General features: G+C 51.2%; 1 protein-coding gene across 1 annotated transcript in view; it reads left to right on the top strand.

The window, feature by feature from the left end:
• The window catches only part of CUNH3orf20 (chromosome unknown C3orf20 homolog), a 98,587-nt gene extending 85,198 nt beyond the window's left edge, over positions 1–13,389 (top strand). The window contains exons 12-15 of the mRNA XM_017505054.2: positions 1,116–1,223; positions 2,411–2,553; positions 12,567–12,704; positions 13,296–13,389. Coding sequence (XP_017360543.1) covers positions 1,116–1,223; positions 2,411–2,553; positions 12,567–12,704; positions 13,296–13,389 — 483 coding nt within the window. The remainder of the gene's footprint in view (positions 1–1,115; positions 1,224–2,410; positions 2,554–12,566; positions 12,705–13,295) is intronic.
• Positions 13,390–17,020: the final 3,631 nt, after the last annotated feature.

The raw sequence follows: 17,020 nt of genomic DNA on the forward strand, positions 1-17,020 counted from the left end.
ACACCAGTAGCCCTTTGACCATCTCAGTCTAAGTGTATAGACTCAGCCACAGCCTTTTCACTCATCCTGTTCAGCAAAGCCATGTTTGTTTTCCAGAGCCAACTTCCAATTTAATTCAATCCAGTGAGCAAGTATTGAGTTCCTTCTGTGTGTCCGTCCATGTAGAGACAGATAAAATCCCTGCCCATGGGGGAACTTAGAGTTGACTTTCACTTATCATGGCGCTATTCATTGTTCATTAATAGTTGTCCCTAAACAATCGGAGTGCTCAGGTGGCCGAGCCCAGCCATGGGCAGCGTGAGTGAGGACAGGGCATGGCCTGAGGTAGTTGAAGCACATAAAGGAGTGGGCAGCAGGCCTGGAGGACAGACTTGGAAGCTAGCATCTAATTAAGATGTCTTTGGTGAATGCACAGATGTTCCCTGACTTTCTGTTTCCCTGACAGCTAGAACACTGGGTGTGGTTCTGTGTTTCATGTTGTAGATTGAAAGGATAGTTGGAGGCACCTGGAAATAAAGGCAGATAAAACAGGAAGATTGTATTGGCTGTGTTAATAGATCTGAGGCATGATGCAGAAAGAAGGAGGGGAGAGAGGCCAGCTTTCCCCTGAATTGCCCAAACCCTACCTTGAGGTATGGGTTCAATTCAGGTCCTCTCCCTGGATTTAGTGACTGGGAGGGTCCTGAGGGGCTTGCCAGCAGGGGGTGGAGAGTGGAGGAATTCTTTATGCTGCTGTAAAGTAGACTCAAAAGCCTGGAAACAGGTCCACCCAAGAACATGGTTCCCATCTTCAAACCTCTGCAGCATCATCCCCAGGGGAAGGGAGCAGTCACATTCTGCACACCCCAGAGGGTCAGGCTAGTAGGCGTCACATGTGGAGCAGCCATCTCGGAAATGGCCTTCTCCCATAGAGGGCTCTAAGCAGATCCAGGGACATCCTCCAAGGACAATCATGGGAGGTGTGCATGCAAGGGCCCCTGGAGTAGGAGGACTTGGGGAGAGGGAGTTGTACAGGGCTCCAGGACTCAGGGGAACCTCGCCTGGCTGGGAATGTGGCAATCCAGGTGCATCTTCTTGGAATGGGGTGACCAGTTCTTATATCTCTCTCCTGGTAGTGCCGGCATGACCCCTACCGCCTGTTGCAGTATGACCTGGACAGCCCCTTGCAGGAGGACCCTCCCCTGATGATGAAGAAGTACTCTGTGGTGCCAGGGATGATTCTGGTGAGCCAGCAGACTTGCCATCCACTGCCTGCCACCCCAGCAGCAGCCACCTCTGCCCCTGCAGAATCACATGTCAGAGAAGGAGGAGGGAGGAGAGGAAGGGAAGGGCTGCGGGCTTCTCTCCCCACCCAGGCTGAGGCCCAGAGAGCAGGAAGACTGACCAAGAGTCCCCCAGCATACACAGCTGGGGCTGGAACCCAGGCCAACCCAATGTGTCCCCCATCCCAGGAGACTGAAGGGACCGGTGACATTCAACCTAGCAAATCAAATTCCCTTCATCTGTTTGTTTTTAAAGGGCTTTATCCTAAAAACAGTGCACTGTAAATACTTACACATGTTCATTTTAGAAAACTTGGAAAATACAATTTAGAAAATAATGTCATCGGATCACCCAGAGTCTCCTTTGCTCATCCCACAGATATGTACGTGGCATCGGCAAGGGCCACTGCATGCTAACATTTTGGTGTCTGACCTTTGCAGTCTTTTTCTGCATATATTCTTTGCAATTCTTCTTTTTAAATTAAAATACCGTGAGCATTTCCCCATGTCCTTATATAGTTTGTAACACCTGATTTTTAATCACTGCGTAAGAGTCTGTCATTTTATCTATTTGTGCTGCTTTTGTTGACATGTAAGTTATTTTTATTTTTCTGCTATAACAAATAATGCTGTGATGAATATTTTTGCACAGAAGCCTTTGGATAGGTGTCTACTTGTTGGGGACCCACCTATGGGGGTAGGAGCCCTGCCCTCAAGTGGCTCCCATTCTGTGGGATGAGCTGAAAGGTGCGTACACAGTAGGGGAACACCTTTCTGGCCCCAGGGCTCTGTGGGGCTATATGTGAAATGCATTTGAGCTGGGTGACCAAGCAGGCAGAGGGGAAGGAGTGCTGCCTTCCCTGCGTTGCCCAGGGTGGTATGGCTGAGCTGAGCCCCTGCCCAGGCTGGGATGGTGGGGTTCCCTTTTGACTTGGGGGCCTGGGCAGGGGCTCGGCTCAGCCATACCTCCCTGTGCAACTCAGGGAAAGCAGGACTCCTTCCCCAGCCACCCAAGGCCTGCCTCCCCACGCAAGCTCTGAGAGGTCTGTGGCACTGCCCTAGTGAAATTCCAAACTCGCCTGTCTTATCAGTGGACACTGCTGTGCTGATGTGCTGAGGGCCTCTCCTTGTTTCCTTCCTGTCAACAGATGTTTGCCGGGGGGAAGCTCCTTTTTGGGGGCTGTGTTTTGAATGGATATGGCCTCAGCAAGCAGAATCTGCTGAAACAGATCTTCCAGTCTCGACAGGATGGCAAGATGGGTTACTTCCTGCCAGAGAACTACAAATTCAAGTAAAACAGGAAACATGCAGGATGAGGGGTGGGTCTGGGGAGGGATGGAAGGCAGAAACGAGACTTGGACTGTGAAAGGGGAACTGATGGAAGCAGGTGGGGCCAAAGGGATGGAGTTAGGAGGGGGCTGGGTCCATGGCATACATGGTAAAAAAACTGTGGCAGGAGGACTTCGCAGGTGGGCAGGGAAGGGATGGGAGCAGGTCCAGGGTGGGAGGGGGTGTGTGAGCAAGGCCATGTTATGGGTTTCTTTGGGACGCAAGTGTGTAAAAAGGGCCATCTTGGGGAAAGAGGGACCTGGGAATGCTTGCACAGTGCCTGTTTCTGTTGGAATAATGAGAACAGAGGATTGGTGGGCAGGAGCCTTGGCTACACCCCCTCTCTGTCCTACCACACCCCACCATCACCTCATGCAAGTTGGGCCCCGCTTCTGCTTTGGTTTCTTATTTGTTGAGAGAGGGTCTCACTGTCGCACAGGCTGGAGTACTGTGACGCGATCATAGCTCACTGCATCCTTGAATGGCTGGGCTCAAGTGATCCTCCTGCCTCAGCCTCCCTACACAGACAAAGTCTGTTCATGAAGTGATCCCAGGCCCCTGTAGCAGGAGGTGCTGGCTTAAGTCTGCCTCTAGGCTTCTGAGCTTGGACTTTTCAACTAGGGATACCACTTTGTTGAGCACCTCCTGGGCCCAGCTCTCGCAAGATGATCTTCTTAGGTTGAGAGACCTAGACCTAGCTTTGAGTGGCTCGAGAAGAATACAGCCTAGTCCAGGAAGGATCCTGGGCTACATGAAGTGCCTAAAGACCGCATGAGGGGAACCTGAGCAGATTTGAGAATGCCTGGGCAGCACAGTGGAGTGAGAGACTCACAGGATGAGGTTGGACCCCTGCTCCACTCTTTACTGGCTGGGTGACTGTGGCAAATCAGTTTACCTCCCTAATCCTCTGTTTCCTCACCTTCAGAATGAGGAAATAATGCCCACCTTGAGAGGCTGTGAGGATCTCATGAAAGTGTGTTAAAGAGCTTTGTGAACTGTGAAGCAAATGATGGGGCAGTGGAAAGTGTTATTTATATGGAGGCACAGGGTATGCAGCCTTAAGTTCCGTGACTGCACTCCCCAGCACTGAGTCTGGCCATCACCACTCACACACAGGACCCTCAGTTTTCTAGGAGTCCTTATGCCCATCTCACTGCAGTAAGTTGAGTCTGGGCCTTGTCTGAGTGGGGGAACCCACCCCTGGAGGAACTGAGGCGGTCACGCCAAGTGATCCCTGCAACTCGGAGCACTCAGTGGGGAAGGCAGGCCCAGGAGAAACCTGTGGATGGTAGGAGGGGCAGATGCTGAAAGGTACAGACAGAAAAGTCACTGAGATCCCACTGCCTGAGACTCAAAGAGGTAGAGGGCTTGGTGGTCCTTGAAGACCAGTCATCAACAATCCCAGGAAGAAAGACAGAGGCCCCAAGGGCAGGACAGGATACAGGGATGCCGTCAGGAAGGGCCCAGGCTGAAGATGAACTAAGGCTACCAGGAAATGCCAAGAGGACCAGCAAGGGTGTCTTCAGAAACATTCAGAAGGCTGGCCAGCTATGGTGGACAGCGAGCGAATGTCTTAGCCTGTTGAACATTTATTTCCCCCTGTCTGGAGGCTGGTAAGTTCAAGATCAAGGCACCAATGGATTTGGTGTCTGGTGAGGCTGCTTCCTGGTTAATAGCACCTTCTTGCTGTGTCCTTGTGTGGCAGGAAAGATGAGAGTCTCTCTGGGGCCTCTTATATAAGGGCACTAATCCCATTCATGAGGCTCCCACCCTCATGACTGCCTCACCTCCCAAAGGCCTTGCCTCCCAACACCATCACCTTGGGGATGAGGATTTCAGCATATCAATTTGGGGGAACATAGACATGCAGACCATCATAATGAGGAATGCCAGAAAGTAGTTGCGAAGAGACATAGCTCTTATTTGGCTCTAGATGTCCTCAAAAGGAAGATGCTCTTTAGTAGGAAAGGACAGCTTAAGGAGTCTGATCACCTTTCATAGCTGTGTGACCTGTGCAAAATACTCACCCACTCTGTGCACTGGCTTCTTTGTCTGTAGAGTGAGACTCACTGTATTGGGTTATGGGGATTAGAGGAGTCAGCACATGGGAAGTGCCGGCACATCACTCACATTTACTGAGACTACTACTACCTACCCTTGTTAGTGATATTATTATTGTTAAAAATGAGCTCTGGTCTCCCAATTTATTATATCCAAGGATTCTGAAAGGGCTTAGTGGTATGCTTACAACAGTCTTCAACAATTTTCCAGTAATGGTGGAAAATAATCAGAAAACTAGACACACACACATACACACAAACCAGATACACACACATACAAACTATGTACATACATTCAAACTATAAACACACATGTAAACTAGACACACATGTACACATACATTAAATTTATGCGCATACTAGATGTACAAACACACAAACTAGGTACAGAAGTATACACAAACTAGGCATACAGACACATATATACACTATATGCACATATACACAAACCAAACACACACAAACTAGACACAAACATGCACGCACACATACAACCTAGTAACATGCACACAAGATGGTCTAGGTTCTTGAAAATGGAAAGAGGCAGATTCACGAAACTATTAACCAGTAGGACTTCTCCTAATCCTAGAATAGCCAAGTAGGTTGATGGTTTAAAAGCACTTAGGTGAAAAAAGGAAATGGAATCTTTAATCGAAAGAGTTGCCGTAGCAATCGTTCCTATAATATCTGTGAAACAAACCACCCGAGCTTTGTAGTATAAAACAACACAATCATTTATTATTATTATTATTCTCTGTCATGGTTCTGGTGCCAACTGGGCTTAGCTAAGTGGTTCTTGTTTGGTGGAGATGAGGGGGTCTGTCATACAGTTGCAGTCACAAGTTGTCTGGGGCTAAGTCATCTCCAAGTCTTGCTCACTCCCATGCCTGGTGGTCAGTGTGGGCTGTCAGCCAGACCACTCACACACAGCCTTTCCAAGTGGCCTGGGCTTCCTCACAACATGGCAGCTGAGTTCCAAGAGGGAGAGTCTCAGGAAAGGGCAGGTGAGAAGCTGTCTTGCCTTTCGTGCCTTAGCCTCCTAAGTCATGCAGCATCACACATTCCACTGCACCCATATTCAAGGGAAGGAAATCAGACACCACCTCTTGATGGGGGAAGAGTGTTGAAGAATTTGTGGACATGTTTGAAAAGTACTCTATCCATCCCAGTTCCTCTTCCAGCAGGATGACTAGTTTAGTAGTGCAAGATATGCTTTTGACCTACATTATCTGGATTCCAGAAGACGCTCAGTGAAATCTCACAACGTCCTCATGGACAAGGTGGATGCATTTGGTTCAGATAGTAGCTTCTACAGCCACACCGCAGTGAGTGAGGTTTAGCAGCAGCCTGAAGGGCAGACCTCTGATCAGCCTGTCCATTTATTTTCTAAATATCAACCAGGTTGAATACATAGAAGGCTTGCTGATCAGTTGTGCCCTTGAGGGAGAAGAGATGGCTAAATCAAGGTCTCAGCAAGCTTAGCTGCTAAGGGATGTTTTGAGGGGAAGAATAAATGTTCACCTTTAGGTTTGGAAGGCTGGTGGTCAGAGGCCATGGAAGGTCTAGCCTGATGGACTGTTATGCTGGAAACAGTCTCTGAAATCAGAAATATCCATGCCTAGAGCAAGGGGGCTGCAATGCCACAGGCTGACATTGCTGTCTGGGTCCCCTGTTTCCGGAGGAATGTTGGCCAACAGCTTTGCATCTAGAGTGCCAGGAAAGGGAGTCCCTCACTGTTGCTTGGTGGGAATCACATCTTCCTTACCCAGAGTAGACTTTCAGTGGGCTTGGCTTTGCATAAGTGTAGAGGGAGTAATCTAGGAAATCCTCTGTGGAGGCAGGGAGGTGGAGAGAAAAGCAGTAAGTAAGCAGAGCTGGTGCAGAGAGGCTGGGCTGGGAGTCGGGTCCAGTCAGGCTGTGGTGGCCACTGAGCCAGGGGCACTTCAGCCTTCTCTTTCCTCGGAGGAGCTGGCCACTGGGACAGTCTTCAGTGTGGGCCTGGCACCTATGAAGCCACCATAGGTGCTTCAGGTCTTGTGTGCTCCAGGACATCTTCCACAGTGAGTCAGGGCCATTGTCCTGACAAAGCTGCCTGGCCACACTCAGGAGGCAAGGGCCAGGAGCAGGCAGAGGAACCCACAAAGGAACCGGGCAGTGGATGCTGGGGAGGAAAGGGTCTCCACGGGGTCCCCAGCTGGGGGCTAGGACCAGTCGGAGACCAGAACTGTGTGAGGCTTGGCGCCTCCCTGTCTCCTTTTCTCCTTTCTTAAGTGGCAGATAGTGACCCCCTCCACAGGGCAGCCCTGAGCTGGGTGCTGGGTCCACATCTGGCTTGGCCCCTGTCTTTGCCAGTCTCTTCCCCTCTGGGTACCAGCACAATAGGGATGGGGAGGCCAAGAGCTCATCCTCACTCCCACAAGCTGCCAATACCCCAGATGGAGGGGACCAAGGGAGCTTTGACACCTGGTAGGGCTCAGGAGGCTGGAGCTGCCAGGAAAGCTTTTGAGTGGCCAGCAGCAGCCGGGCGAGGAAGGACAGCGCAGAACACACACGGAGCTCACGAGTCTGCACCATGTCCACCTGCACATGACAGTCACTGGTCTCCCCTTGCCTCCCTCATCACCCTCAGGAGCAGCCGGCAGGAGGAAAGGGGGGGTCACAAAATAATCACTATTTGCATGTCCCTGTCTATGCCCACGAGCAGCGGTGCTGCCCTGCTGCATTCACACAGCAGTGGGAACGAGGTACACAAGAGACCAGGACTGGACTTGTGACAGTGGTGACGGGCAGGAAGGGCCCACCAGGCAGGGATGCAGAGAGTGGTCAGGTGAAGAGGCGGGGCACCAGGGAAGCTGGAGGCCAGTTGCAGGCAGCCTCACCCCAGCCAGGGTGGCTGTCTCCTTCCTGAGTGTGGCCAGAGCTGTGGGAGGCTTTGAGGAGTGTGGCCAGGCAGCTTTGTCAGGACGATGGCCCTGACTCACTGTGGAAGATGTCCTGGAGCACACAAGACCAGCGAGGGCTGGGAGCCTCTGCTTTGTCCCTCCATTGTCACACCCTCCTGCTAGGACCTCTCAGAAAGTCTGGTCTCCATCTACCCAGGACTGGAGCTAACTGGACAACAACTATCTGACTCGACTGCTAGCCAGTTAGGTCCCAGGATGGGAATGTGCCAGACCTGGTGTCCTGAAGCCCTCATAAGTGTCTGGGGTAGAGGCGCCTGGTGGTGCCCCTTTGTGGTGCTGCCCGTGGGCCTGGCATGGGGTGACGGGGAGAGCAGAGCGAAACCCTGAGCTCCAAGCCCAGCTGCTAGGCAATGTGGGAGGCTGGTGGGTGAGCTTCCTGCAGAAAAGATGACCTCAGGCCCTGAGCGCCCATGTTAGAGAAGGTAAAGTGAATACCCAGCCAGGGTAAGGAGATGCCCTGGAGGGGCAGTGTGCCCAGGTGATGCCACAAACCTGACCTTGCCCTTGCTGGGCCTCAGTCCCCTCCCTGTGGGATGGGGATATAGTCTTTTCTCACTCAGAGGAGTGAGTTGAGAGGATCAGAAGCTGTCAGAGATGACCGCACCTGTGATGACAAAGTGCTCCTTAAACTGTCATGTGCCCTGTGTAAACTTTAGTACACCCAGTAAACCACAGGTCCTCTGCAAACTGTCAGGAATTCTGTAAAAGACAAAATCCTTCGTAAATTACCACATGCCCTCAAAATCACAAAGGGCTTTGGGAGCGGCAGTGGGCCTTGTAAACTGGAAAACATCTACACTGCTCTGCGTGCTCACGGCCTGCTCTCCAGAACAGCAGAGTGCTTGCTAAGCTACCACGAGTCCCATAAAGTGCCCTGTACACTTGAATGTGCCTCCTACCCTGCAAAGCACTTTGTAAACCATAAGACACTTCCGAAGGGACAAAGCACCATATAAACTGTCAAGTGCTTTGTGAAATGCAGACCATGCTACCAACTGGAATGAGGCCTGATAAAGACAGAGTGCTGCAGAAGCACCAGTGTGAGCCTCAAAAGGCTTTGTGTCCTGTAACATGCTATCCAGATGGGAGGGGAAGCTCTTCACAGCTGCGCCACTTGATAGCACCCCTGCCCCTTGGCCACCTCAGAAGAGACAGGAAGAGGCTGGGTGGAGGGAGGAGGGGGTAGGCAGGGGAGTGGGGAGGGTGCAGGGTGAGGAGACCAGGTGTCTTGTTGGATCAGCTGTGCAGGGGGCCCGCACCCTCGTCCACTGCAGACACCAAAACCCCTCCAAGGATGGAACTATGGAGAACAGGCCCCATGTTCAGTGAGGAGCCAGCCACCGCCAGATCCTCCCTCTGCGATGCTGCTCAGAGGAACAGCAATCCCCCCTCATCAGCTGCTCATGCCAGCAACCCCACACCCCTCTCAGCCCAAGGAAGCCCCATGGACAGGCAGGGGAAGGGCATGCAGACATGGGCTTTCCTGATTTGATCCTACAGCCAATGGGGAGCTCTTGAAGGTCCTTGAACTGAGAGAGGCTTGATCAGAGTTGGGCTTTAGACTCGTGAACCTGGCAGACACTGGGTTGGGGCTAAGCAGGGTATCATGAGCTTGTCACAGGAGCAGACGATAAGAATGGATGAAAATGGTGTTAAAACCACTTCTCTTCTGGACTGGGGCCTGAGGGATGCTGAGTAGAGAGAAGTTACCTTCCTGAAGTAGACCAGGGGCTCAGAAACAGTGGGCTAGCCACAAGCCATGGGGAGGTGGGCTCCCCACCTGACAAGGGCCTATTCTTGCCAACACTTTCCTTTTCACTGTGGCGAATACAAAGGCTTTGAAATTCCTGGAAGGGCTGGCCTGTTGCAAAGCCCCAGATGGTTGTCTTTGCTTATCCCTGAGCAAGGATGGTCTCAGAGCCAACCTCTAGATCAGTCTTCCAGAGAAGCACCTGGCCCACTGTCAGCAGGGACAGGAGTGTTCCTGTCCCCCCAGGGGGACACTGTGTGGCTCTGCTGGCCTAGTTGCTCATGGTCCTCTGATGTCCTATCATTTGGTTCATGGGTTCGTTTACTCACTATGCCTGCTAAGATCCAGATACAAGAGGTCCCAAGGTGCTGAGACCAAATCCTCCCAAGGCACTTGTGGGGCAGAATCACAGAGCTGTGAGCAATGCACCATAATAAGCACAGAAGCAGAGATGATGGTGGAGGAAATGTGGCCTTCTGCGACAGCTCAGAGGGCTTCGCAGAGGAGGGGACCTGGGATGCTGGCCTTGAAGGATAAGAAGGCCCAACAAAGGAGAAGTAAAGGCACTCAGGGAGGGGCTAGGGCAGCCAAGGGCACAGTACAGCTTGAGGACCTGTGAGCAGGAAGGCTGTAGATTTAGGGGAGCTGCCGAGACAGGCTGTTAGAAAAACATGCTCGTAGTTTGGGTCAGATTCTGACAGGCCCTGAGCCAGACATCATGCCGGGGGCGGGGCGGGGCGAGCAGCTAGAGCTTACCCCTGCAGGCATTGGGGAACCACAGACTGGCTTTAAGTGGGAGACACAAGGCCAGATCAAGGAGGATCAACCCTCTGGTGGGGAGCGGGACATGGCACTGGATAGGAGAGGGTGAAGCTGCAGGCAGGGAGAACAGGGAGGAGGCCAGTGCCTAGGGTGGGGACATTTCTGGACTGCTGGGACTGCGGGGCTGGCTGTGAACTCTAGGTATTTAGACCTAGAGCTGAGCTCAGGGAGGAGGTGCTCAGGAAATGCTCTGGGAAAGAAAGAGAGAGGGAGAGAGAGAGAGAGAGAGGGAGAGAGGGAAGGAGGGAGGGAGGAAGAGAGAGAGAGAGAAAGAAAGGTCTAGATGAGGGGGACCATACTTCTTTCTGAGCCTTTTCCCCTGCACTCCCCAAGCACCCAACACCAAACAGAGTTGCGGGGACCTCCTCCCCATTCACCCTGGGCTGGGGCTCTGGGGGAGACCTGGAGGAGCCCACCAGCCTACCCTGAGCCTCCTGCCCCCCCCCACCACCCTCTGAGAATGGCAGGGCCTGGGCGCTAGCACCAAAGGCCCAGACACCTGTACAGTCCCCCTTCTCAAAGAGCCTCAGGCAGGCCTCCAAGTGAGGCATTTAAAGGGTCAGCTTAGTTTTGTGTCTGTGTTCCCTGTGAAGCCAGGTTGGAGGTGAGGAGCTGGAAAGAGGCGTTAATTTGCCAAATGTAATCATTGTGCATACACCCAGATTCTGAGGCCCTGTCTTGGCATTTCTTTGTGTTTAGTTTTTCTAGGGCCCTTGAAATGATGGGATAGGTTGTTGTTGTCTCTTCTTGTCTCTGAAAGGCCCTGGCCTTAAGCAAGTCACCTTTATTACCTTGCTTGATCTTTACAAACAAAAGAGACTTAGCCCATACACACTTTCTTGCTCTAAACCTTGTGGATGGCCCCTGCCAGAAAGTCCCTCCATACCCACTTCCTGTTATACCCCCAGAGCCTCCTCAGGCCCCCTCCCCAAGCCATGCCCCCTCCTTCAGCACCAGTTGCTGCTGCCCATGCCCCCCACCAGATTGCAAACTCCTCAGGGTCAGGCGCATAGTAGAGGGTCAGTAAATATGACCAAGTGACTAGACGGTACATGCATAGGCCAGTCCTGTCTCTGCCATTGATTTATTATGTGCCTGTGAACAAGCCTACTCACCTTTCTGGACTTCAGGGGCCTTGTCAGGAAAATGGGACAAATGTCCCAGAGCTGCCTGCTTCCCAGGGCTGCTGTGAATCTCAGAAACATCCTGTAACTCAGAAACACTGACAATGAATGGCTGCAACGCCGTGAGGTGTGGCACAAAGGTGAGGAGTAGCCACATATGTGTTTGCTGGAGCTGCTGTAACAGGGGGCTGTGGTCTGAAGTCTGTGTCCCCGCAAAGTTCATGTATTGAAATCCTCACCTCCAAGGTGATGGTTTAGGAAGTGGAGGGATAGAGCCCTCATGAATGTGATTAGTGCCCTTATAAAAGGCTCCAGGAGGACCCTTGCCCCTTTCCCTGTGTGAAGTTAGAATGAGAACGCAGCCATCTATGACTCAGTGGGTCCTCACTCGGCACCAGATCTGCCAGTTCCTTGATGACAGGCCTCCCAGCCTCCAGAATAGAGAGGAAACTCTGTTGTTTTACAGCCACCTACCTACGGTATTTTGTAATAGCTGCTCGAACAGCCTAAGCCACAAGGTGACCCAAACTGAGTGGCTGAAACAACAGAAATTCATCTTCTCACAGTTCTGAATGCCAGAAGCTTGAGACCAAGGTGTGGGCGGGGCCATGCTCTCCCAGAAGCTGCTAGTGAGGCTCCATTCCAGGCCTCCCTTCTGGGGGCTCCTGGTGGCTCCTTGGCTTATGGCCACAGAGCTGCAATCCTCATGTGGCATTCTCCCAGCATGCATGGGTGTCCAAATTTCCCCTTTGTAGAGGGACACCAGTCATGTTGGATTGGACCAACCCTTTTCCACTATGGCTTCATCTTAACTAATGACATCTGCAACGACCCTGTTTCCAAATAAGGCCACGTTCTGGGGTCTCGGGGTTTAGGACTTCAACATATGTATTTGGGAGGGATGTGTTCAGCCCACAATACCACATGTGATAACACGTTTCCTTGGACTCCTGTCTTTTCTTCTGTGGTCACTTACAGAGCCCTCCTGCCCCACTGCAGGCATTTGCTATGGTCAGTGTTGTGGGTGGGATTGGAGCAGCATGTGGGTTAGGGCCAATCCAGCCCAAAACAGAAGCCAGGGAAGCCAACCTGCAGCGTGTCACTGGGTCCCCGTCGAGTTCAGATTCTCTCTTTGCCACCCTCAGGAGAAGAAGCACTTGTGCCCTTGTCTCTCTAGGTTCTGGGAACACTGACGGGACAGTGTGCAGCACGCCCTGGGCCCTGAGCACTGCCCCCCTACTCTACCTCCCTTGCAGTGTTCAGAACTCTGTCCTGAGCCTGGAGGATTCTGAATCAGCCAGGAAAGCCGAGTCAGAAGATAACCAAGGAAGCTCCTCCTCGTTGGCCCTGGGAGACTATGTGGAGAAGGAGATACCTCTGGAGGCTGAGAAGAAGTAGGTGGCCACCCCAGCTGCCAGAATGAGTGTGGCTCACAGCAGGCCACCTCTGGGCTATTTGGCCTGGGGCAAGTTACTTCCCCCCAGGCCTGGGTCATCTCCAACCATCCCTGACATCTAGCCCGTTTAATCAACACAGTGTTGGGTAGGCATGCAGCCTGCCCTAGAGCTGCTTGCACTGGTCTGGGTGGTGCAGATGGAGCCCTTTTTAGATTTTGCAGCAGAACCCCACAGCCCAGACCCATCAGTCTGAGAAGGGTGGAGACTGCCCCTCTGTTTCCTTGTAAGAAACTTGCTGCACCTGTTAAAAGCCACTGATGATAACCATGAAATGAATCACGCATTCAGAATGGCATGGAAATCACATATTTCTCATGAAGATAGAAAATCAAATTTAGAAGCATGTAGAAAGATCACAGGTGCCACTGGGGCCCTCTGGTTGGAGCAGCACCCAGATAACCTCACCTATGCAAGGGAGAGGGTCTTGTCTGTCTTGGCCCAACTGGGCCTGGGCTCTGGGCACTGTGAAGAGCAGCCCCTCCCTCCTACCTGCCCCTCAGCATTCACTTTCTCTATTTTGATCTTTAGAGCAAGAGAGCCTGAAGTGGAGCTACAGCCTCACAACAAACTCAGGAGGGACAGCAAGACAACCAGCTGGAAGAAGCAGGCCTCCAAGAAGTAATGCCATCCTGGTGGCAGCCAAGTGAGCCAGGCTCCAGACCGGGGTGCTAGGGCTTCTTACCAACCTGGCCCTGACTCCCTGGTCTCCCACCCTGTCCTTCAAGCCCCTGTAATAAACCAGCAGGCCTCCAGCATCGGGGTGAGACTCTGAGGAAGGGCAGAACCAGCTTAGTCTGCCTTCTGTGGGGCTAGAGGCCCCCAACAAACTTGTTCCAGGTCAAGTCCTTGGAAACTCGGTTCCCCCAGTGCAGAGCTTCCTCTGTGGCCAGTTAAGTCAGCGGAGGCCTTCCCATGCTCAAGGAAAGAAGGGTTTCCCTCCAAAGGGTAGCTCCAGGATAGGCGACCCAGTAACCCTGGGATGCCCAAATGGGACCGAACTGGGCCTCCTACTCTTCCTGGGTTGGGGGGAGCTCAGTCTATGGTCTGGGTGGAAAAGACAGCAAGAAGAGAACAGTGAAGAGGTGGAGAGAGAGAAAGACCAAAGACAGAAGAAGAGACAAAGGGAGAAATGAGAGGAAGAGCAAGGAGAGAGAGGAAGAAACAAGTGAGGAGGGAGGAGAGGGGGAAAGAAAGAAGATGTAGGAGGGAGAAAGAGAGAGGAAGAGTAGGGGGAATAAACAAGTAAGGAGGGAGGGTGCAGGGAACAAGTAGGGACAGGAGGAGGGGAACAAGTGAGGAGGGAGGGAACAGAAAGAAGCAAGTGTAGAGTAAGGAGGGAGTGAAGAGGGTGACGGGAAGAAATAGCTGAGGGCAGATCTGAGAAAGCTGAGAATGGTGCAGGCTGGAAGACTTCATGACAGAGTGCTCACCCCTAGGGACCCTTCAGTGGCACCCGGAAAAGATCCTTGGGCCCCTGTGGCCTTTGGGGGCAGACATCCCCACTGAGCCCAGCTACAGTGCTGTTTGATGAATCTTGGGCTTCTTCCCTGAGCCACAGAAATTCTTACCAGCATCAAGGGGTCCAAGACAGTAGCCCCTCTGGGGTGCTAAGTTTCCCCATGCCCCTGAGGGTACCTGTGAGGGGTGGAGAGAACCCCTGCTCCTGGCCCACGACTGTGGGCTGTCTCATCCCAATACCTGCTTCAGACCCACAGCTCTGGGCTGTCTTGTCCAAACCTCTGCTCCAGGCTCACAGCTCTAGGCTGTCTCATCCCAAACCCTGCTTCAGGCCCAAGGCAGTAGGCTGTCTTGTGTGGGTTTGCCAGAGGCCTTTTGAGGAGGAGCTGAGGACTCCAGATGGTCTGCCTTGTTTTCCCAGCCCAGAGCAGAGTCCAGGCCTTGAGCTGCAGGCAGCGTGTAGTGAGATGTTGCACATAGAACTGCTTATGCTTCCTCTGTAATATAAGCTTTTTTAATTTTTATCTTTTGTATCATTCAAAACTGTTTTTTGAATTATACATTTGTTTTTCTAGAAATGAATTTGAAATGACCTGCGATATTTGTAAGCTTGTATCTTTGATATTTAAGGACCTTGATATTTATTATGGGTCCCAGGGGCTCTAACCACTCACCCCTCCTGAGCACAAGGACAGACAAGGATTGAAAATCAAGGGAAGGCCGGGCGCGGTGGCTCACGCCTATAATCCCAGCACTTTGGGAGGCCGAGGCGGGTGGATCACGAGGTCAAGAGATCGAGACCATCCTGGTCAACATGGTGAAACCCCCTCTCTACTAAAAATACAAAAAATCAGCTGGGCATGGTGGCGCGTGCCTGTAATCCCAGCTACTCAGGAGGCTGAGGCAGGAGAATTGCCTGAACCCAGGAGGCGGAGGTTGCGGTGAGCCGAGATCGCCCCATTGCACTCCAGCCTGGGTAACGAGTGAAACTCTGTCTCAAAAAAAAAAAAAAAAAGAAAATCAAGGGAAAGAGAGTTCCACCTCTGCCCTTGCAGGCAGGCACCTTCCAGCCCCTAAGGCAAGATCTTGGTAAAGGCTGGAATGGACCTCGGCTTAGGCTAGAGCCTGAAACAGAGCCTCTCCCCTGCCACCCTAGATCTGCCCTGTGGGTCGTGTGCTCAGGCGTGCTCCTGTGGGTATGCCAAGCAGTCTGCACGTGCACATTGTTGGAAACAGTTGCTCGGTGCCGAAAAGAAAAACCAGCACTGAGACAAAGGATCTCTCAGAAAGGCAATTTTACTTTCTGCAGAAAGGGTGCTTCCGTTAACCATCTTGCCATGAGAGTACAATGAACAAAGGAAAAGCAGACATATTTATCCCTTACCCATTTGGGTTCGTCCTTACTCCTGTGTCTGATCTTTGTTGGCTGGAGCCAACACAATCTAAAACTGAACCTGATTGGCTAATAACTTAAAATGTCCTTGCATAGGTAAAAGCAATGGAGAACAAAAAGGAGTCCAAATGAGAAAGGGGCATGGGCTACAAGCTGGGACATGTCTGTGAGCACATCCAGCACAGATATCTTGATTAAAGGACACAGAATGTACTATGTGCCTGTGAGCATGTCTAACAGCTACATAGGATAGGGCTTAACAAAGAGCTACTAGCAAGAAGCCTTTGAAGAAAGTCTTTAAAAGAGACTATTATTTCTGAGATTAATTATTATTATTATTAAACAAGAAAGGAAACTTGGAAGAGGAACTTTACTACTTCCCAAACTCCCTCCTCTTTTACTTTATAATTTTTCTCTTCAAACTTTTTTGACATATTTTGGCTTAGTTGTTTTAACTGAGTCTCTAAAAGAGAAAACTTCTCTTGTTTTACGATGTCTTTTTCTTTTTCTGGTTGATGAAATGCCAGCGTAAACGGGATAGCGAAGTGAACTAGAGCACAAGTGCCACTTGAGTTATTTGTCAGAATGTCCAGTAAAGGTCTTCCACAACACCACTGTACACCTGCTCAGGGATGAATAAGGGCAGACTGATAGGTCATCTCTTGGAAGTGCCTGACTTCACTGTATCTTATTACGTTTCCAGGGAACACTAAATTCTCCCCCTGTCATGAGAGACATGAGGCAAACTCTGCCTTGGAAGATGGAGGGTGTATGGCCCTTGGGGGCTGACCCGCAGGGTGTTGAACTTCAGGAAGTAACAGAGAAAGAGCTTGGCACAGTTCATTATCCTAGGCTGTAGGATTTTGGAAAAGAGATACTATACAGTCTGTGTTCTGAATAGAGGACTATCCAAGTGGAAAGGGGACAGCCTGGGCCTTGGCCTACTGTGCGCACAAGTGTAACAGTCGCTTTTATTTAGATTGAGGACGGAATAAATCCATTCTAGCCAGGCATTTGCATCTCAATACCCTGTCTCAATAGCTATGGTTTGCCTTAGGTCTTTTACTTCTACTACAGAGACTTTAGTTTTGTCACTGTATCTGGGAGGAGTGATTGATAAAGAGGTTGAAGGAGCAATAAAGCATATTTCAAAAATTCATTTAGGATCCTTTCCTGAAATGTCAGCTCCTGTACTATAAATACAACTTAATGAAGGGGAAGGGTTTTCCAATATTGCAATAACAATAGTAAGCTATATAGGATTACATTGGTTATGTTGACAGCTAGAAGGAGTAATTCCTTTGGTGAAATGGATATATGTTTTTAAGGACTGACAAAGACCTGTGGAAGCAGTCCATCTTAAACTTCTAGTATTCTATAGGATATTAGACCAAGCAGAACA

Source organism: Cebus imitator, unplaced genomic scaffold, assembly GCF_001604975.1.
Source record: "Cebus imitator isolate Cc_AM_T3 unplaced genomic scaffold, Cebus_imitator-1.0 Scaffold332, whole genome shotgun sequence".
NCBI classification, from domain to species: Eukaryota; Metazoa; Chordata; class Mammalia; order Primates; family Cebidae; genus Cebus; species Cebus imitator.